Source organism: Amyelois transitella, chromosome 20 (assembly GCF_032362555.1).
Source record: "Amyelois transitella isolate CPQ chromosome 20, ilAmyTran1.1, whole genome shotgun sequence".
Taxonomy (NCBI): Eukaryota; Metazoa; Arthropoda; class Insecta; order Lepidoptera; family Pyralidae; genus Amyelois; species Amyelois transitella.
In genome coordinates this window covers 9,017,550-9,040,827 of record NC_083523.1, presented here as the reverse complement: position 1 = coordinate 9,040,827, position 23,278 = coordinate 9,017,550, and the positions used below count along the sequence as shown (strand labels likewise).

The window sequence follows — 23,278 nt, the reverse complement described above, 5'->3', positions numbered from 1 at the left end:
GGAAACAATCACTTGGTCACGTTCTATTATTTTAAAATGATCCTCTGTTAAATTTATCTTTTATTTTTGTCTGAGAATTTGTTTTGTGAATACGTTGTAACAGTTTGTGAATAGGACTGTTGGAGTGGGGAGGCCTAGACGAACGTACCCTGATCAAATCGGAGACGATCTAGCAAAAGGTCGTCAGGTATAGAATAACCTTAGTCAATAATAGAATACAATAACGTACGATGAAAATGAATTCTTTTCAACATTTTTGGATCTGCATTAAGTCGCCAATTCGTGTGTAAATTTTTAGGTCAAATGACTTAACATTAGGGCGAGTGCACACTAGTTGTCTCCGCGCGACGATTTAAGAAGACAAAGGGCAGTAAAACGGCTGATTGCTCACCACAGCGTAACATAACACAGAGTTGATGATGTTTAGAGCTACCGTGTTTATTTTATCTCGTCGAATAAATATTTTATTTAATCTAAGAAATCAAAATGATGGTGCTAGGTCATTTTTCAGAAATCAAGTTGTTTTTTTGTAAATTAAAAACTTAAATCCAGGAAAACTTATTTACGCTAGGGGACCCGCAAGTAAAAGGTAATATAATAATAGAGATAAATAATATAAAAAAAAATCTTTGAACATAAATAATGTCATTTCTCATATTTTTTCTATTTATCCACAAAAAAAGGATAAATTAAATTTTTATTTCATCTGTGCTAATAACATGACACTATTTCGTTTGGCTACAACATTATTTACTGTTACACGTCCGGATCACACTTAATAAAAAAAAACTAAAGTTAATTTTTAGAAACACAAAATAACGTCAAAACATCAAACGAGACTCTGTGAGATTCACAGTTCTGTAACACAACACAGCACATTACCTTTTTACTTGTTTACCAGAAAAGTAATACTTCTTTTTGCTTCAAACAACTATGCACTAAAAACTTCCAACGTTTTGCATGATGTATGAAACAAGGAAACTAATTATAAGAGCTCATAAAGTTATGCACTCCAGCGTTAAAGTTATGACAAGATATCAAAGTTGAGCTATAACTCTTGTGAATTTTTTAGGATTTATGTTTTTTTTTCTGTAAAATAATGAAATCCTTGAGTTATTTCAGTTTTTTTTAGAGTGAATTGTGTGATGCCCCAAAGCATTGTTGCAAATTTTCTTGGACGAATATTTTAAGAATGACTTCATAGCGTAGAGTTACTACAATTCAGGAGTAATTCAGTAATTCCCAATTAATTTATATTGCTATCAATTATATTTCAACTAATTTATTTAATATAAAAACTAACGAGAAAATTTGATCAAAATTAAGATTTAATAAATAAAATACATAATTTATTCTTCTTCTTTTCAATTCTATTCATGCAAGCTCGTCGGTTTACCTATTTATCCAATCCCACAACATACATACACATATGGGCACGTCTATATCCCTTGCGGGGTAAACAGAGTCAACAGTCTTGAAAAGACTGAATGGCCACGTTCAGCTATTTGACTTAATGATAGAATTGAGTTTCAAATACTGACAGGTTGCTAGCCCATCGCCTTAAAAGAGAATCCCGAGTTTGTAAGCCTATCCCTTAGTCACCTTTTACGACATCCATGGGAACGAGATGGAGTGGTCCTATTCTTTTTTGTATTGGTACCGGGAACAACAAGGAACAAAAAAGGATTAATTACTTTTTTATTGACCTGTAAAAATCAATAATTAATTCCGCCCTGTATTTGCTTTGCCTAGACATGTAACGCTATAGGCGTAGCCTTCAATCTGTGTAGGCACACAATGGAATTAGTTTGCGCCGCGCCTATTTGGAAGACAATTATTTTCCACTGGACCGTGTGGAGGGAGCCTTATGTCGACACGCGTCCATCGAATGGTGTTATGCGGAAATGACGAGTTGTAATTTCTTAATTGTGAAATGAAAAGTAATTTGGTCGGGTTATAATTTCTGTATTGCTAGCACATCTAACTAGTCGTTCAATGCGACTTAGTAAAAAGTAACTTAGTCGGTTTATGTTTTCCATATTGCCAGCATATCTAGTCGTTCACCGCGAACTAAGGCCTCGAGTACACTTTTAATCTTTATCATAATTGTACTGTGTGTTTCCCGGCACCATTACAAAAAAGAATAGGACCTCTCCATCTTTTTCCCTCGGATGTCGTAAAAGGCGACCTTGGGATTCCTCTTTTAGGCGATGGGCTAGCAACCTACCACCATTTGAATCTCAATTCTATCTTAAAGCCATATAGCTGAACGTGGCCTATCAGTCTTTACAAAACTGTTGACTCTGTCTACCCCGCAAGGGATATAGACGTGATTATATGTATGTATGTATGCATAATTGTAAATACCTCAAAGACGACTTAATTGATTTTGTTGCCCTACGAACTTAAAAATTTTATTGACATATTCTATACACCTTTTAAATTTCATCAAAATTAGACCAGCGATTCGAAAGTTATCGCGTTACAAACATACATATAGAAAAATTATATTCCCCAAGTTGATTTTGTATCAATAATATAATCACGTCTATATCCCCTGCGGGTTAGACTGAGCCAGCAGTCTCAGCCTAATGACAGACCTATTGAAGCGTCGAAAATATATATTTTATCTAAATAGACCTTTTATCGTTGAATAGACCATTTATCGATGAAGGCTTTAGGCTATATAACATCACGCTGCAACTGTAAGGAGCAAATAATAATGGAATGTGTGAAAAAAACGGAGCAAATTATTCATCCTAGAGAGCTTATATGATGCCCAAATGACTAAACCACGCGGACGAAGTTGCGGGCACAGCTAGTGTTAAATAAGCAGCATATGTAGGCTCTGTCTAATTATGACCATTATGTCATTATTTCATTGTAAAACAATAAAAATTACGACATTCAATAATTAACATTAAATAAAAAAATTAAAAAAACTAGGTGCCGTGTGGTTCCCGGCACCAATACAAAAAAGAATAGGACCACTCAATCTCTTTCCCATGGATGTCGTAAAAGGCGACTAAGGGATAGGCTTACAAACTTGGGATTCTTTTTTAGGCGATGGGCTAGCAACCTGTCACTGGTTGAATCTCAATTCTTTCGTTAAGCCAAATAGCTGAACGTGGCCATTCAGTCTTTTCAAGACTTTTGGCTCTGTCTACCCCGCAAGGGATATAGACGTGACCATATGTATGTATGTATAAAAAAACTAGATATTATTTCATTAACACAAATGTTTTATCTGCGTCAAACAATAGCTGCATTGTTGCATGCAAGGTTCATTGCTAAATGCAAATCACTGGTAATCCATTAGTACTTGCGTCGGTACATAGTTGTGTAGTTCCGAGTCTACTGTATATTAATTGAGTTAAATTGCGACCAACATATCTATGGCTAAAAGAGTTATGAATGTGGATGAAGCGAAGGAAGTATGCAGAGATCAAGGTAAGTGGAAAGTAGTAGTCTCTGCCTACCCCTCCGGGAAAGAGGCGTGATTTTATGTATGTAGTTATGTATGTATGCATATTTATGGCCATTGGTAGAATACCTATGCTTCAAATTTAAGTATTTTTCTCAAATCATGTTCGTTACAGCTTTTTCTTCCTTCTTTTTATTTTTTTAATGTAGACAATGTGCATTCGTCCATGATTTAGATTTAAGAAATCTATATTTGTAAATTGACATCCGATGAAAATGCTGCAGTGTAGTTTGTTCCGCCGCTTCTTCTACAGATGCACTTTGGAAGCGGTAGTAGTTATAATTATATAGTATTTAAGTGATGTGACGTCAATAAGTGATACCTTGTATCCAATTTTGAAAATAAACCTATTCTTTTTACTGACGCTTTAAAAGCGGTACTTAACATAAATATGTATATATCTTTTTCATCTTCATAACTTTAGTCCCAGTTGCATCCTCACCACTCTGGAGAGGAACCCGGGGTATCTCTTTGGCCATGGATCCTAGATACTATATTTTATAATAAATACTCATATACCTACTATTACCTAAAGCTATATAAACAATACCAATTGAATACCAAAATTACGACGACTTCCATTTACATTCCTCGCATTAGAAACGCTCATAAAAGATATACGAGATCACCTGCTTTGAATAAACTATCGATTTTACGGCCGTGAATCGTGAAGCATAAGTGTGCAATTCTGGTGGAAAGCCCAGGGATTGGAGTGACGTAGTGTACGGGATTTTAGCATTATCTGTGGTAACGTTCAGAAATCAAGGTGTCTAATCAATGAAAGACATAGAAATTGGAATATAGACATGTTAAAATTAATATACATTTTATTAATATCAGATCAGAAGTACCCGAAACCGCCGAGGTTGCATGAAGAGAGTCCATTCCATCCACATTCATGGATGAAGCGAAGGAAGTATGCAGAGATCGTGGCAAGTGGAAAGAGGAAGTCTCTGCCTACCCCTCCGGGAAAGAGGCGTGATTTTATGTATGTATGTATGTAAAATTAATATAATTTTATCATTTTACAAGTCACGAAGTCCAATATTCAGCAGTCACTGGAATTTCGTGAGCGGTGTCTAAAGGATAAGCTATTTTTCAATTAGGTTGTAACTAGGATAATCGTCCGGAAATTGAGTTGACTTACAGTAAATACATACATACATACATATGGTTATGAGTATATCCCTTGCGGGGTAGACAGAGCCAATAGTCTTGAAAAGACTGAATGGCCACATTCAGCTATTTGGCTTAATGATAGAATTGTGATTCAAATAGTGACAGGTTGCTAGCCCATCGCCTAAAAAAGAATCCCATGTTTGTAAGCCTATCCCTTAGTCGCCTTTTAGGACATCCATGGGAAAGAGATGGAGTGGTCCTTTTATTTTTTGTATTGGTGCCGGGAACCACACGGTACAGAAAATACATACGAATATTTAGTCTTTAACCCTCACATATGAAGCCTCAATCTGGAAAATACTTATTTAAATTCAAATAGTCACTGATTTTTAGTCCATCGTCTTGAAGAAGAATCGCAAGTAAATTAGCCTTTCCCTTAATAGACTTTTACAATCTGCAAGGGAGAAGCAGCGGGCGTACACTATGTCTTCTTCGCTACTAGACTAGAAGTCACAAATATGATAATTTCGTGTTGAATTTCAGTAAAAAAATCCTCTTAATTCCAATGTACCAAACCAATGGCCGTGTGGTTCCCGGCACCAATACAAAAAAGAATAGGACCACTCCATCTCTTTCCCGTGGATGTCGTAAAAGGCGACTAAGGGATAGGCTTACAAACTCTGGATTCTTTTTTAGGCGATGGACTAGCAACCTGTCACTATTTGAATCTCAGTTCTATCATTAAGCCAAATAGCTGAATGTGGCCATTCAGTGTTTTCAAGACTATTGGCTCTGTCTACCCCGCAAGGGATATAGACGTGACCATATGTACATATATATGTACCAAACCAATACTGCAAGCAGTTCTCCATATGAAATTCAGTTTTACAGCAAATGATTCACGAATCGTAAAAGCTTTGAGCCAACCATCGTCTATTGTCTCATAATCTATCGGATCGGAATATTTCGCGACACGTCCTTCTAGTATGCAGTAAAATCTTTATGGGTTTAGCTGCATATATCCTTCCTTTATGCCACTTGATCCCACATGCGAAGCGTTTTCTGAATTGTACTGTTTATTCGTATGAATATCTAAGTGGATTATATATTTTTTTAAACTAATTTTAATGTTCAAATTCATCAATAAATATTTTTAAGTACGCTTCAGATGTACATAGAATCAACATTCGTAATTTTAAAGCCGGCTCATAGGCGCATGTAAATTTTAACACTCATATTTGCCCGAGGGATTTTCTTAGTTGCGACCTACATACATTCATATATTATGTTATTACGTTTATGTCCCTTTCGGGGAAGACAGAGCCAACAATCTTAAAAAGATTACAAGGCCACGTTCAGCTGTTTGGCTTAATAATAGAATTGAGATTCAAATAGTGGCAGGTTGCTAGCCTGTCGCCTAAAAGAAGAATCCCAAGTTTATAAGTCTATCCCTTAGTCGCCTTTTACGACATCCATGGGAAAGAGATGGAGTGATGAGATCCTATTCTCTTTTTCAATTGCGATCTACTTCAATTAGAGCTAATTTCTTTAGTCACCTTTCACCAGATCTACTGAACGGCAGATTAGTTTTGTTTAAGAACTATTAAATTGATTTAAATTCACAGACCCATGTGTTCCCAATAACGAAATCACTGACCACTCTCACCACAAAAGAACACTCAAAAAGCCGCAACAATCAAAATTCATCGCCACATACTTCCAAATACGCTAAAAGATCTAAATCACTCTCTTTTCCACCCTTAATCTTCAAATTTCAATCCTACACCTGTTATAACAACAACGAAATTCCTTTGATCATCATTTGAAGTATTCTTACCTAGAAATTTAGATTCTACATCATCAGCAGTAGAGTCTAAAGTTGTTTAATCGTTTTTGTATCCCTTTTGTCCAGTAGATTTATTCAGGGCTCCATAAATATTGACCAGGGTAAAGGGTTCCCAGCAAGGTCCATTTGAGTGACCGCTTGACTTGTTTTCTTCTGCCGGCCATGGTTTTCCTCTGAATTATTCAGAACATGTGTTCTCAATGGCCTCTTCGTGGTTCAACTTAGGGTCATTTGCTTTGAAACATTTTTTTTTTCAGAGAATAAATTATTGTCAATACAATTTGCAGTCGTGTGATGCCGTGGGCAAAATAGAGTAGAGTAGACTAACTAACTAACTAAGACTAATATAATTAATGCGATAGTTTGTTAGGATGTGTGTAGGTGCATTTGTAACTCTTTCACGCAAAAACTACACAGCGGATTTTTGATTTTGCAGTAATATAGTTTAGACATTGGAATAAGTTAAAATTCTTCACATACACTTTAAGTTTAAAAAAAAAGCGGACGATGTCGCGACCAACAACTAGTTTAAAATACCTAAATTAATTTTATCAATACAAATCTTACCATAAACGCTATCAAATTCGTTTTTCGAAAACTAATCACTATCCTATACTTGGTTCTTTCCTTTCTCTGACAAAAAAAAAAACTAAAAAAAATACAAGTTCTTTTTAAAGAAACGAAATATACGTTTTTTTTATTAATAAGGCCAGTACTCATCACCTACATTTTTCATTAAAACAAACATGCCAATATCCACTTGGTCCAATTACACTGACAAACCGTCCCAATTCGTTTCCTTGGTCGAACGCTAACAAGCAGTGAAAAAACTACAGAAAGCCATTTATCCTCTGCCCACATTCTGTGTGTCCAATAAATAAGAAAGAAAAACTCGAAAGTCTGCGCCTTATCTGCCGCCATCGGACTGATCTTGGCAGACGTGGAGGAACGTTGGAAATATAAAGAGCTGTCCTAGAATAATATTTAAAAGTATTTTTGCCGATTGATAGGCTATCGATTATTGAGTGAGAGCATTAGTATCGATAGAACTATCGATATTATAGATAGTAACTGCTGACTACTGCAACCATGTATTAACTAATTAACCATTCCTACATCGGAGTACGAGACGGAGACAATAATTTCACACTTTTTTCGTTGAAATACAAAATAGTCGAACTAAACGTTTTGACAGTTTTATTTTTGTTCGAGTAGCTAAGGTCTGGAATGAGCTGCCTACGACTATATTCCCAGACATTAAAAAGTAGAACAAATAGGTATCCTTGAATAGAATTCATCGTCACTCATCAGGTGAGATGGAAGACAAAAGCCTAATCCAATATTGGAAAAAAACTACATATATGCCAAAACAATGGATAGTATTGTTAGTATTATATTATTGTACCAAATTAACCTCCTGGAAAGGTTGCGGAGGTCAGATCGGAGTAGCTTCATGTAAAAACCTGACTCACCCAATTAAGGATCCATGGTCAAAGGTAAACCCCAGCCTCGTCTCCAGAGTGATGAGGTGAAAGCAAAAAGGAAGAGACAGTTAATAACAAAATTAAATTATTTGAAGATGGTATTATCCACTCTTTAAAGTTCCAAGTTGAAGTAAAACATTCATTGCAGCTTTCGGATCATTACTCTCCGTCCGCTGTCTTTATTTCACTTTATATATCGGAAACGAGACCTTTGACGTGGCAGACTCCTTACAACAGGACGACGTCACATTACGGTCAACTTTTTTTATGGATGTGATCAGTCGTTGATGCTTCATTCGGTTTTGTTTTAAATACTTGTCTGATTGTGCCGTGTGGTTCACGGCAGCATTACAAAAAATAATAGGACCACTCCATCTATTTCCCATGGATGTCGTAAAAGGCGACTAAGGGACTAACGTAAGACTAACTTACAAACTTGGAATTATTTTTTAGGCGATGGGCTAGAAACCTACTGTCTCTATTTGAATCTCAATTCTTTCATTAAGCCAAATAGCTGAACGTGGTCATTCAGTCTTCTCAGAACTGTTGGTTCTGTCTACCCGCAAGGGATATAGACGTGACCATATGTATGTATGTATGAATGTACTTGTCTGATTTTTATTGTAAAGTCGAATGGATCTGATTACATTTAGCACCTTTAATAAGTGAAAAACAACTCCGTGTTAAAACCTGACTTACTCAATTCAAGGGTTGTGGTCATACGGTCATTCAGGCTCCTCTTCATCGATCTTACAAGTCGAATTAAAACTTTTATTTTTACACCTACGTTTATTAACACCACGAACCGTTCACCCACCAGCTGTACCCACCCGTGGGTTCATGGGGAATTTCTGACGGAATATATCGGTATTTATTTAAAATATATCGATATCAATTCAATACAGTCCCTAACTGTGTACAAAATGGCCGCTTCATGCTTATGTTTATACTGATAGAAGAAACATAATTTGCCCTTCTAAAATAAAAAAAGAAACAATACACAGCTCCCTACTGAATATAATAAACAAATAAGATAATAGAGTCCCAGATTCGAGTTCAAATCGAATAAGAGACTGGTTTAAACTTTTAATTACCTATGTTCCTTAGGGGCTGAAAGTAATTACAGTTGTCACAGCTTCCCCTCGATGACTGATGATTTTGAATATTATGGGATAGACAATTAAATTTTTATATTAGAACCAACAGTCTTAGAAAGACTAATAGGCTACGTTCAGCTGTTTGTAATTATAGAATTGAGATTCAAATAGCGACAGGTTGCTAGATTATCGCCTAAAAATCGCAAGTTTATAAGCCTATCCCTTAGTCGCTTTTTGCGACATCCATGGTAAAAAGATTGAGTGGCCCTGTTCTTTTTTGTTTTGGTGTCGGAAACCACACGGCAACTCTGTGTTCTTACCGTGTAATGAAAGAAAACACGACGTATCAATTAAAAAAATCTTAATTTTTATCCTCAGACTAAACAAAACAATATCATTATTGTTTTAATGGTAAGACACGTAAGTAGCCTTAATAAATCTGGTTTAAACATCTTATTTCTTTGTCCATAAAGAAATCAAAGGTTCATTTTGAATAAGAAATGAACATAAAAATCTTAATGAAAACTCAGACAATGAGGTACATCAAACTTCTTAGTGCTGCAAATTTATTCTCCGCAAGCGGAGAAAATCAGAACTAAAGATTTTCCATAATGATTTTATGATCCGACGAAGACAGTGGCGCCACCGCGTTTCGTACGAAAAGTTTGGTTTTGTCCATTCGAAATCTCAGTGACAAGTTTTTTACGATTTCATAAAAGCTGAAACAGTTTTTCATTTACACGACTTTAGTGGTGATAAAATATAATTAAAATATTTTATGTGGAGTGTATCTGTGCGCTTTATAGCGACGGTTGAAAAGGAATTGTATAAGGTACGACTTACAATGGGAACTTCTTCAACTTTTAAGACTTGTTTGTCAAGAAAACCTGACTATAATTCCATAATATACCTTACTACTTATAAACTAAAATATAATATGAAAATATAATACATACATAAAATCACGCCTCTTTCCCGGAGTGGTAGGCAGAGACTACTTCTTTCCACTTGTCACGATCTCTGCATACTTCCTTCGCTTCATCCACATTCATAACTACTCTACTCTACTCTTCATGCAAGCTCGGCGGTTTCGGGTACTCTTGACCTGACCCTTTACCAGGACGTCCTTAATTTGATCAAGATACGTACGTACGTACGTCTAGGCCTTCCCACTCCGATCTTTCCCTCCACACTCTCCTTGTATATCTGCTTAGTCAACCTGCTTTCATTATAAAATATAATATAAACAAAAATAAAAAGGCGTAAGTATAAAAATAGTAAAATGGCAGCTCTATTACATAATTTATTGAAACACAAACTTTTAAGCAACAAGGTCTTACAATATATCTTTAAAGAATTAATCCGACAACCGGTAGTAATGTAACGAATTTTTATCACCTATATAATCCTAGATGCTCTTACGATGAGGGAAAACATCGTAAGGTAACCTGCACATTCAGGCAACTGAATGTGTAACCTTGGATGCAATACGGATTAGGTTTACCTGATAATGTTACGGAGGTCAAATGGGAGTCGCTTCGTGTAAAAACCTGACTCACCCAATCCAGGATCCATGGTCAAAGGCATACCCCGAGCTTCTCTCCAGAGAGGTGAGGATGCAACTGGAACTAAGACCAAGAGGAAGATAGAGACCTTTATAAAATCCTCGATTTGAGAAGCCTATTTTCCAAGCTTAATAGTACCTAGTTTAAAATAAACTGACACACGATACTTAACCGGCATTTTATAATATTTCGATCTCATTGTACCCCCTAAAAGCAGTGAATATAGTCAAAAATTCTCAGTTTCGTGAGAATTAACAATTCTCTTGGCGTGTTTTGTACTAAGCCGGCTGTAAACCAGAGGCGTGTCTCGTCGCTTTGATAATAGAATAATTAAAACTACTCCAGCTTTATGTACGCCTGGTAATTCCAAATGTTTGGATATTATTTTTCAGATGTTTTATGTAATTTTTACGGTTACGGACTTTTGATTCAAAATTCAGATTTTTTATTCATTATTATAGTCTTAGTCGTCTTTTACGACATACACTAAAGTGCCGTAAACCACACAAATCTGAAGTAAATATTATAACTATTGGCACATGCTTATTGCTTCATTACATACATTTAACGTACTCGTATATTACAACCCTGTTCATTAAAATTGAACATCTTAAAGTGTTCATCTCATAATTGAAATCACTTGAAGCCGTCACGACCAACCCTTTACGCATTAAGCAATTCTACTCAAAAGAAACCGGTTAATTTTCACTTAACTACCCGATTTAACCATCAAAGGTGTTCTTACTTTAAGTTAAAATCCAATAATTAAGCGACAGTGGCAGACTCTCAAGTAATTTTACACCTGGGTGGAGTTTTAAAGGGTGGAATGCATTTTTAATTTGTCTGCGTAAAGTTGGTTAGATGATAGTTACAGAGGGTAGAGGGGATTGTTTTGAGAAAGGAATAAGAAAAAAGTTAGTATAGTATCTTTTTGCCGTGTGGTTTCCGGAATTGAACCACTACGTATATTTTCCATGGATGTCGTAAAAGATGAAGTCATAGAACCAAAAAATTGTATATTTTTTTAGTGCTTATACATTTGAGTTATAATCAATCAAATATTTTGGTTGATTAATTGATTGATTGTAACCAACAATATAATAAAAATAAATAATGCAGTAAGTACATTAACCCTCGCAAATGCAAATTCTGAAGGTGGGGCTTGAAGACAGCAATGCACCGCGTATAATGCATTACGGACGTCATTCACCATTTGCAAAATCGTTGCAAGGGAATGCAGCGGTAAGCGATTTCACTGCTACATTTTACAGAATTTCTTTTAGTTGTATAATGTTTTTAAATTTTTTAAAAGTTATATGGAATAAATAAAAATGTTGGAATGATGGGGAGTTGAAAAATGTAGTCTCTGTCTACTTCTCCGGGAAAGACGCGTGATTTTAAGGATGTACGTTAAAAAATCTCATTCATGTGGAATTTTTAACACGCAAAGATTGGGGCAAGTGGAAGGATGTATTTTCTGTCTACCCCTGCGGGAGAGGGGCGTAATTTAAGGTATACATTGTAAAAAAAGTTACTTTTAGTTTCATTTCCCTTATTGAGGCGTTAGAAGCGATTAAATTAAAATAAATTTTAGCGATTAAGTTGTTAAACTAAAGTAATGCAGGAAGAAAACAATAAACTTTTTCTTAAATCTATACTAATATTATAAAGCTGAAGAGTTTGTTTGTTTGAACGCGCTAATCTCAGGAACTACTGGTTCGAATTGAAAAATTATTTTTGCGTTGAATAGACCATTTATCGAGGAAGGCTTTAGGCTATATAACATCACGCTGCAACTATAAGGAAGAAAGAAATAATGGAATATGTGAAAAAAAAAAAACTTGGAATATTATTGATCTTTGAGGGCTTCAATAATGCCTAAAATAACTATTCCACGCGGACGAAGTCTCGGGCACAGCTAGTATTGCAATAAAATATCTAAATCTTCTCAAAAGTGCCTTGTGGTTCCCGGCACAAGTAGAAAAAAAATAGGACCATCATCCCATCTCTTTCCTATTGATGTCGTAAGAGCCGACTAAGGGTTAGGTTAGTTAAAACTTGGGATTCCTCTTGCAGGCAATGGGCAAGCAACCTATCACTATTTCAATCTCAATTCTCTTATAAAGCCAAACAGCTGAACGTGTCCTATCAGTCTTCTCAAGACTGTGGCTCTGCCTACCCCACAAGGGTTGTAGACGTGACCATATGTATGTATGTGTAAAGCGCTTTTATCGCTTAAAGTATTTAAAATAAGCAAGCAAGCTTTGTTGTACACAGATTGCATTCATCACCTTGATATGTGTTAAAGCATAGGAAATCCATGATGGTATAGAAATTGGGATATAATATATTTGTTATAATATTTGCACGTTATAACCACGACATATATATTATCATCAAATCAAAACTTTTATCCATTACTAGCTGTGCCCGCGACTTTTTCCGCGTGGAATAGTTATTTTGAGCATCACTGAAACCCTCAAGGATAAATAGTTTTCCCCGTTTTTTTTTCACATTTTCTATTATTTTGTTGCTTCTTATAGTTGCAGCGTGATGTTATAATCAAACAAACAAACAAACTCTTCAGCTTTATAATATTAGTATAGATTATGGGACATTTCAATATGACATAATAATTTTCATATCTTTTTGTTTCACAACATTGGTTGACGTCAAACTTAAATCACTTTAAACTAAGTTTACTGCCGCGTCCGAAGCGTCAGTGTAGAAGAAGCGGTAACAAACAGCACTGCAGCATTTTCGTCAATAACGACAAATTTACAATTGTCCAAACTTAGAATAGAGATGTGGACGAGAGAATACATTGTCATAATAATTGTTTTATACGAAATTTAAGGACTAAGGGATAGGCTTATAAACTTGGGATTTCTCTTTTAGTCGATGGGCTAGCAACCTGTCACTATTTGAATCTCAATTCCGTCATAAAGCCAAACAGCTGAACGTGGCCTATCAGTCTTTTCAAGACTGTTGGCTCTGTCTACCCCGCTACGGATATAGACGTGATCATATGTAGTATACGAAATTCTTCTACACATGCGCTTTGGAAGCGGTAGTAGTTATTATTAGATTTAAGTTATGTGACGTCAATAAGTGATAACATGTATCCAATTTTGAAAATCAATCTATTCAATTCTAAAATTTAAATAATTATTTATCCTTAATTTCCTCCAAATCATACTCACCACACTTGCATGATAGACGGTGGATAAACCTTAACTAATGCACCTGTTTGTAACAAGTGACGTTGTGGGAATTCAAACGCGATTTGTACAGTTTAGGAGGTGCGGCGCAGACGAACACACCCAATGATATAACGTGTTCTAAATCTAGGTTTCAACTTTATGACGTCCATTTTCTAAACAGGTTTTTGTCGTAATATTAATGTATGTATTTTATGTGGAATAGTCGCTTTGATAATTGTGGTATATTGTAATGGACTTAATGCTGTAGGAGTGTTTAATTTTTATTTATAGCAACTACCTTTTGATCGCGTGTTGTTTTTTCGGTTTGATAGTTACTTTTGGGTGGAGATTGTAAGAATCTATCTAGGAAAAGGCTTATGATAATTGTTTTAGGATTCTTTTTTAAGGCTATAGGCTAGCAACAGCTGAACGTGGACTGAACTGAACTTTCCAGTCTACCCCGTAAGGGATAAAGCCGTGATTATTTTTATGCATAACTATACTCATCATTTTGGATGAATCGAAAGAAGTATGCAGAGATCGTGGCAAGTGGAAGTGCATAAAAAATAATACATGCTGTTAAAAACAATCCAAAGGTTAAACTAATAATAATCAGAGATCGAAATAGGTAGATTGAATTGGGGTCAATGAACTGAAACGTATATATTAATATGGACATGCCTCCGGGATTGCGGGATTTGTAAATTATTAACATTTTTTCCGGTATTTTTACAAGTGGGATATATTAGTGGTACCTGTAGCGACTTTGTTCACGTAAAATGTAGTCCTATGATACCCGCGGACAATGTAGTTTACTGTAAGTGTAAGTACTGAAATGGAATCCCGGAGAAGAGGCTTATCCATGTTATGCTTTCTATGGTAATTCATGATGCAAGTACATAAAATCAATCTATCTATTCCGATCTCTGATAATAATACACGTATGTTCTTTTAGCAAAAGCATTGTAATACAAAAAACAATGGCGCTATTATATTCAGTGGTAGTGAAGAATGTGCAAGTTCTTCAGCTGAACATCGCAGATCTTGGGCATCCTTTGTGGGCCCCGGAGTTTGGACATCAGCTCAAATACTGGCTTGAGCTGGTCTTCGGTTATACCCTGAAATTATTTGATGACATCATGTTTTTTTATTTATTTACGCCAACAATACAAAGGTACACCTACCTCTCTTTTTATGTTATTAAAATGTAATATAACAAAAGTAAACATTTTTAGTAAAATATTTTTTTTTTTCACCGTGTGGTTCCCGGCACTAAGACAAAGAAGAATAGAACCACTCCATCTCTTTCCCATGGATGTCGTAAAAGGCGACTAAGGGATAGGCTTACAAACTTGGGATTCTTTTTTAGGCGATGGGCTAACAACCTGTCACTATTTGAATCTCAATACTATCATTAAGCCAAATAGCTGAACGTGGCCATTCGGTCATTCAAGACTGTTCGCTCTGTCTACCCCGCACAGGATAAAGACGTGACCATATGTATGTATGCAGTGAACATATTAAGTTAAAATATATATTCTTCTAAATTATGACCTTGTAACGAAATTAAGACTTGATCATATGTATGTATGTATGTATGTATGTGAGTATGTACCTTGTAACCTATAGTCAAACTACTAAATACCTGGTTGCGTCGGTACACAACAGCGGCTATCATCTTCCCCCATAGCATCTGCACAAGGAATTTTCCAGAACCATCTCCAGCACTTACCAAGTGCAATTGCATCATTGCATTGTCAGCTACCGCCTTGTCTGAAAAATTGTATAAACTTCTGTAAAATACCTGACACTAACTCCTTTTATAATTATACATACATACATACATACATATGTTCACGTCTATATCCCTTGCCGGGTAGACAGAGCCAACAGTCTTGAAAGGACTGAATGGCCAAGTTCAGCTATTTGGCTTAATGATAGAATTGAGATTCAAATAGTGACAGGTTGCTAGCCCATCGCCTAAAAAAGAAACCCAAGTTTGTAAGCCTATCCCTTAGTCGCCTTTTACGACATCCATGGGAAGAGATGGAGTGGTCCTATTCTTTTTTGTATTGGTGCCGGGAACCACACGGCAAATAATAATTATACTGTCCTTTGAATGCTGTAAAAGACAATTAAATCATAAAGCCAAACTGTAAAAAATGTTTTTTTAGCATCTTTTTCGAGACTATTGGCTCTGTTTACCCCGTAAAGGATAACTACGTGACTGTAAGTATGTATGTATATTCAGAATAGGCCTAAGATCTGTATGATAATAATAACCATATTGTAAACCCTATTGACTGCAAAAAACGTGATATTTACAAAATATAGTTGAAAGTTATTAAATTCAAATTCAAAATTTTTATTCATTATTATAGGATACTTCGTATCGCTTGATAATTGTCAAAACGTATGGTTTAACAACATTGGTTGACGTCAAATAAATTACTTAAAACTAAGTTTACTGCCGCTTCCAAGGCGTCAGTGCAGAAGAAGCGGTAACAAACTGCACTGCAGCATTTTCTTCGGAAAAACAGATTAGTATAAATAACATCATCTGCAAGCACGCGAGTAGTCGCAAGCGAAGTAGTCTCTGCCTACCCCTCCGGGAAAGAGTCGCGTACTTACACGTGTCACAGTCATCAGTATCCAAAACCAGAGCCTGATGGAAGCAGCCGCCGACTCCGTCCACAGACCTTGACCATACATCGAAGGGGCATTCCGTGTGGTAACGCTGCCGAATTATAGGGCCTTTGATGTCTGATACGTTTAATTGGTGGGGCGTCTCTGATGTTTTGTTGGCTAGCCAACGTAGTCCGGCCTGTGGGAGTAAAAGAGACAGGCAGATTAGTTGGTGAAGCCTCCAGCCAATAAATGAAAAGATGAATGGTAATAAGAGGAGAGGAAGGAGAAGGTCATGTTACTAAAAGAGCCTTAAATATGGAAGTGGAAGGTTTAAGAAATAGGGGAAGACCGAAAAAGAGATGGATGGACAGCGTAAAGGATAGTATGAGGAGAAAGGGAGTGACCAGTGAGATGGCGAGTGACAGAAGTAATTGGAAAATCTAACACATTGTGCCGAGCAGACGTTAAAAGTAGGAAAAGGTAACGACAAAGAAGAAGTTAGTGAAGCCTCCCTAGGTTACCCTGCAAAGGTTGTAAATGTGTGTCGCTCTGTGTTAAAATCTGACCTACTTAGTCCAGGTTAGAGGTTTACCCCAAGTGTGCCGTGTGGTTTTCGGGACTTTAGAATAGAGCCACATCTCTTTACCGCGAATGTCGTAAAAGGCGACTAAGTGATATGCTTATAAACTTGCGATTCTCCTTATAGGCGATGTCACTATTTAAATATCATCATTAAGCCATTAAGCCTTTTCAAGACTGTTGGCTCTGTCTACCCCACAAAGGATGATTATATGTATGTATGAATGTGCACCCAGAGGTTCTCTCTGCGTTACTTCTTCATGGGTCAACCACGGAATTAACGAACGAGTAGATTTAATTAAAAGTCTGGACAACATAGGCTAGCTTTCATTCCGGTAAACCAGTAAAGTTCCCGTGGAATTTGCGTAAAACCTGAATTATTTCGTAGGCGGTGCTAAATTCAGCAGGTTGCGTTTAATTCGTCGCTTTTTTTGTAGATGGCGCTAAATCCACGCGGGCAAAGCCGCGGATAAAAGCTAGTATAATATATGTTAAACATAAGAATCTTACCTCATCAGTCTCACTGAACTCAACTTTGAAACAAGCGACTTCTTTATCAGGAAACATTTTCTCTGGTATTACAGCTACGACATGCCACGAGCCAATTACGTCTTTAAAGTTAAAATTAGCCTGGAACCCATTACATAGGGACCCATTTTTGTGAGCTTCAATGTATGGAAGTAGGAACAGGATTAATAGGAACATGATGTGGGCTAAGATGTCAGGCTCGGACTGATTTGAAACGTGTGGAAATTTGGTGAAGCGATCATAGACGTTAGTATGCGTAGAGGTGGCATGTGATATTTTTAATTGACTAAGTACTTTTCGGGATATGGGCAACTGCAGCATGCTATGGAATTTTATTTCTTTAAATGAACTGTGACAGTTGTAAAAGTTTCTTTTCTTGGTAGTTTAATTGATTTTCAATTTTTTATTAATGAACACATGCATACAGATTAAAAAGTTGCATTATTATACAAGTATAATAATGCGAAGGAGTGGTCCTATTCTTTTTTAATTTGTGCCGGGAACCACACGGCACAAATTTACTAGTCGAAGAAATCTTTTATGTCCCTCTGCCCGCACCAATTGTAAAATCAATCAAGTTCATAATCTTATTGTTCTGCTTTTAGGCAATGTGCAAAAAAGCTAGCTGTCACTATTTGAATACTAATTTCATTATTAAGCCACGCAGTTGAACGTAGCCTTCTAGTTTTTTCGCGACTAATGGCTCTGTCTACCCCCATCAGGGAGACGTAATATGTGTATACATTCAATTCTAATTCATTGTTATGTCTATGAAAATGACCTATGAATTTAACGGAATAAGTGCAGGTAAATTGTGTAATAAGGCAATTGACTGAGTCACTGACCCGATTCCAAGATCTGGCAAATTCCAAGTGGAATGACCTGGTTACAGAGACTGCTCAAATTATAATTATTATCTTATGCAAACGCAATTTTTTTTTATGTTATATGTTTTTTTTTTTTTAAAGAAAAAGAAATAAAATTAAAAAAGAAATGAGATTCAAATAGTGACAGATTGCTAGCTCATCGCTTAAAAGAAGAATTTCAATTTTATAAGCCGATCTCTTCGTCGCCTCTTACGACATCTGAGGGAAATAGATGTGCCGGGAACATGTACAAATTATCTCTTTTACAAAATCGAGTTCAATATTCAATACAGCATGCCAAACTCGACATATTAGAACCAATCTTTTTCAACGGGTCTAAAGTAACATTACCAAAAGAGCTTTCTTATCCAACATTTACACATAATTTTGATGTAAATTCCTTTCAAATCCAGCGAGTCCATTCAATGCTGGAAAATATCGGATTTCCCATAGAAAAATACGGTGATTGTTTAAAAAGTCAGAACCTACATACATTTAGTTGAACAAAGGCAGTAAAAACGGTTTATGGTCTTGTTATTGCCATCCCGACGGACCTCGGCGCCGGCGCAAGTGATAAGCGATTGGAAATATTTATTTATTACACGAAATACAAATGTATAGCACAATTGGCGTAAGTACTAAATGCTAGAAGCGTTTACTACTAGTTAACTATTGGGTCTGACAGAGGAGTTTATTATAAATTAAATATTTGTTTTGTTAGAATTGAATAAAGGGTATGGCAAATGAAAAATGTCTCGATAAATTTTAATTCTGATTGTTGGTTATAGTTTATTTTTAATAATAATATAATAAATAATAGGCCTATTACCTAGTAATTCTTCTCAATTTGGTCCAAAGGTTCGACTGGCAGAGAATTTGTTGTAGCATTAAGTCCACCTGTTGTACATTTTACGTCAGTAAAGTTTAAATTAATTAATAAAAAAAAATAATAATATTTCAATAACAATAAGATATCTTGCTAAAAGTGATTTACGATTTTTGTGAGTAGGAAGCATGACTTTTGTAGATATGTAATAAAAATCACTACAAGTAAAATTTCAAAGTCACGGCGCGAATTAGAAATGTTGAGGAACCAAAACAGAAACTTAGTAAGATATTTTCTCCTTTTTTAATCGCATACTTATGATTATACTGGCCATTTTAATTCAGACTTAAAATATAATTATGTATGCTAAATAACCCATAGAATTTATATCAAATAAAATTTTTGTTTATTAATTTTTGATACAAATACATTAACATTTTATTTAAATTGAGCGGTGTATATTTACGAGTAAAAATTCAAGTTTCAATAAAATCAGCTTACAACTTATACCATACACAAAAAGCGGAGCGGTAGAAACAGATTTTAATGTATCCTATGAAAATCTTCATTTCAGTTCCCTTTGAATTTTAATATAAATCTTGAATCGGAAGTTTATTAGCGTAGAGACGTTACGAATGCGAAAATTATGTATTCTCTTGGCAAAAACACTCAGGGGTATACGACCAGTCTTGTAATTTTATGTCTACGTCAATCACTTTATGAAATGGATTTCATAAAAGAAAAATAGGCACTTAACGAAATATTGTTTGTTATTTTCAATTGATTGGTTCAACGTTTTTTTGTTTTATGATAAGTTAATATTTTCTTATAAATCATGTTACCTGCCTGCCTGTTTGCCGTGTGGTTCCCGGAACCAATACACAAAAGAATAGGACCACTCCATCTCTTTCCCATGGATGTCGTAAACGGCGACTAAGGGATAGGCTTGCAAACTTGAGATTATATTTTTTAGGCGATGGGCTAGCAACCTGTCACTATTTGAATCTCAATTCTATCACTAAACCAAACAGCTGAGCGTGGCCAATTAGTCTTTTTTAGACTGTTGGCTCTGTCTAACCCGCAAGGGATATAGACGTGATTATATGTATGTAACCTGTCCTGAAGAGCGTCGGTGGTCGAATCGGTAATGTGCCCGGTTAAAATGCGTGATGCGGAGAAAGGCACAGGTTCGAATCCCACATCGACCATGTAACAGTGTATTTTCAAAGTTATGCACATTTTGAATACTAACCGATGCTCTTACGATGAGGGAAAATATCGTGTGGGAACCTGCACATTCAGACAACTGGATGTGTGTGTAGCTGTGTTTACCTGCAAAGGTTGCGGAGGTCAGATGGGAGTCGCTTCGTGTAAAAACCTTACTCACCAAATCTAGGATCCATGGTCAAAGGTTACTCCGGGCTCCTCTCCAGAGAGGTGAGGATGCAACTGGGACTTCATCCAGGAGGAAGATATGTAACCTGTCCTGTAAATCCTGTCTAACTCGCAAAGTTCTGGAAGCTATACTTGTGTAGGTTCTGTTTATCATTTTCTTGCTTAATAATAAGTATGGCGACATGTCTAATATCACTCTATCAGCCTACTCTCTATAACGAAGATTCTAAATCGCGTTACCAATGTTTCTGCGGGTTGGGGCATAAATACAACAGCTGATTAATAAAACATCTTCCATGCCCCGGGTCTCCGCGCATAACACCCAGCCTGGCGGAAGATCTTCCCTTTGTAGCGCTCGAGCCCGAAACATTGCTACAGATAAATAAAAAAAACCTAGAAAATAAAAAATATGTTAAGAAATGAGCCAACCGAATGTTAAGAAATGGGAACCGCGGCTCCGACGATGTTGTGTCAGCGGTTGTATATATGCACCAATCTGTGGAATCTTTGCTTGCGCGATTTAGACTTTTCACTGTTTTTGGCTGATATCGTCACGTGATTGTGTTTTGTGACTTGTGGCGTAGAGATGTCGCCAAAAATGTAATTAAAAATGTATATCCATAACTAAGCCATAGTTAAATCGTTCCGGATAATCAACACGGGCCGTCATCAACGTAATAAAAGCTGACATTTTATAAATTTTAACTTGACCGTTTCTATACCCCTTTATGAATATTCTAAGTAAATGAGGCTTCAAGTAGTTTCTTCCTTTTGTAACTAAAATCACGGCCCTCATTTCAGTTTGGGTCCTTTTATTCTTTAGGTACATACATACATACCTTCACCCCTGTTTCCTATTGCGGTAGGCAGAGACTATGGAATTCGACTTGCTACGATCCCCACAGACCTCTCCCATTTCCTGCACATTCATTACACTTTTCATGCATATTCGACGATTACGGGTCCTCCAAATACATATTTCCCTTTTGTCCGAATAAAGGTAAGTATAATTATTTTAACCGACTACCTTGTATGAAAATTTAGATAAATGTTGATGAAGAAAAATAAGCATGCAGGAATCGTGGCAAGTGAAATGATTTTGTCTCTGCCTACCCCACCGATTAAAAAACGTTTTGTCATACTTAGGTAATCTGCCTCGTATCTTGAATTCTTCCAATTATAATTTAAGCAACTAATTCAGTGCCCTGAGACTGTAAGATAACGCTATTAGCATTAACTCCGCTTCTTGTACTTAAGAAATTGTAATTGTTACAATAAATAAAAAATACAGTTAGGAGTTATTTAAAACAGCATCAAAAAGAGACAACAAGATTAAACTCGCTTCAAGTTGAATCCTTTCAGTAATATTTCGAAGGTAACTACTCGTGAAAGGGTGAGATTAATTACTCTCAATTTTTGTTTTCCGATGTTACGACGGCTATTTCAAATTTCGTTATGACGTTGAAAAAGCAGATTGATTGATTTCGGATATTAAATTTAAGAATTATATTAATAAAATCTTTAATGTATCAAACCATATTACTTTATATTTTTGAATAAAATTGCGCCATAGATAAAATTATATAGAATAGTCATGAGATATTTTGGTTTATGAAAAAAATATTGATAGATAAACATAACCTATTAATACGTATCCTTGATGTAATCGGGAACGGTCTGGTCAAGTCAAGTTAACTCTGTCTACCCCTTTAGGGGAAAAAGCGTTATCATGGTGTTATATTAATTAAAAAAATATATTTTTACACTAGCGACAAACATATAAACCTTCCGCTTGAATCACTCTAACTATTACAAAAACTGTATCAGAATCCATTGTGTAGTTTTCAAGATCTAAGCATACATACATACAGATATTGGGACAAATGCGGAAAGTTACTTTGCTTTTGACTTTGAAGCTTATTACTACTAACCCTACATAATCCCTACACCTCCAACCCTCAAATCAATGTATGTTCGACATTTTATGCATCTCTATAGATAATAGTGTCTGTCTGTCATAGTAAAACTGTTGAGTGAGGCGCAATCAGAAATCCGTGTCGTTTATTGAAATCTCGGAGCCTATTGGCATAGATTAGTTTTGTTATACAGAGTAAGTTAATATTCTAATACGCTTCGTTCTTTGATTGTAGATAGTTTTGACTAATGAATCATGAAATAAAATAAAATTTCCTATAAAACTTGCTGTACACCTTTGATTCAAATTAAATTAATTTTAATTTTATGTATATCACTGTATACAATTAAAAAAAAGGAAAAATAAAAAAATTTGATGTTCTTCAACTGATATTCAATAATTCCAGATAAATTCTAATTGAATTATATTTTTATATTATAATTTTCTTAAAACGCAACACATTCCATACTATTCCCGAAGGTTTACTCACTCTTACAAAAAAATCTATAGAGAATGACGTGCGTTGATTCCTTTATAAACTTAAATCGATTATTTTAAAAATAGTTCTAAATCAAAAGTTAGTGCACAGATTATAATATTACATAAAAAATAGACGTTTTCCGAATAAACCAATAACATAAATACATATAATCACGTCTATATCCCTTGCAAGGAAGACAGCGCCAACAGCCTTGAAAATACTTACTTAATGATATAATTGAGCTTATAATGACAATATATTG

General features: G+C 35.6%; 1 protein-coding gene across 1 annotated transcript; it reads right to left on the bottom strand.

The window, feature by feature from the left end:
• Positions 1 to 14,793: 14,793 nt before the first annotated feature.
• LOC106131468 (uncharacterized) lies at positions 14,794 to 17,710 on the bottom strand. Its single transcript, XM_013330579.2, has 4 exons — positions 17,516 to 17,710; positions 16,430 to 16,622; positions 15,444 to 15,571; positions 14,794 to 14,916 (listed from the first exon to the last, which is right to left on the bottom strand). Exons 1-4 carry the CDS (start codon positions 17,708 to 17,710, stop codon positions 14,794 to 14,796), a joined length of 639 nt encoding a protein of 212 aa, XP_013186033.2.
• Positions 17,711 to 23,278: the final 5,568 nt, after the last annotated feature.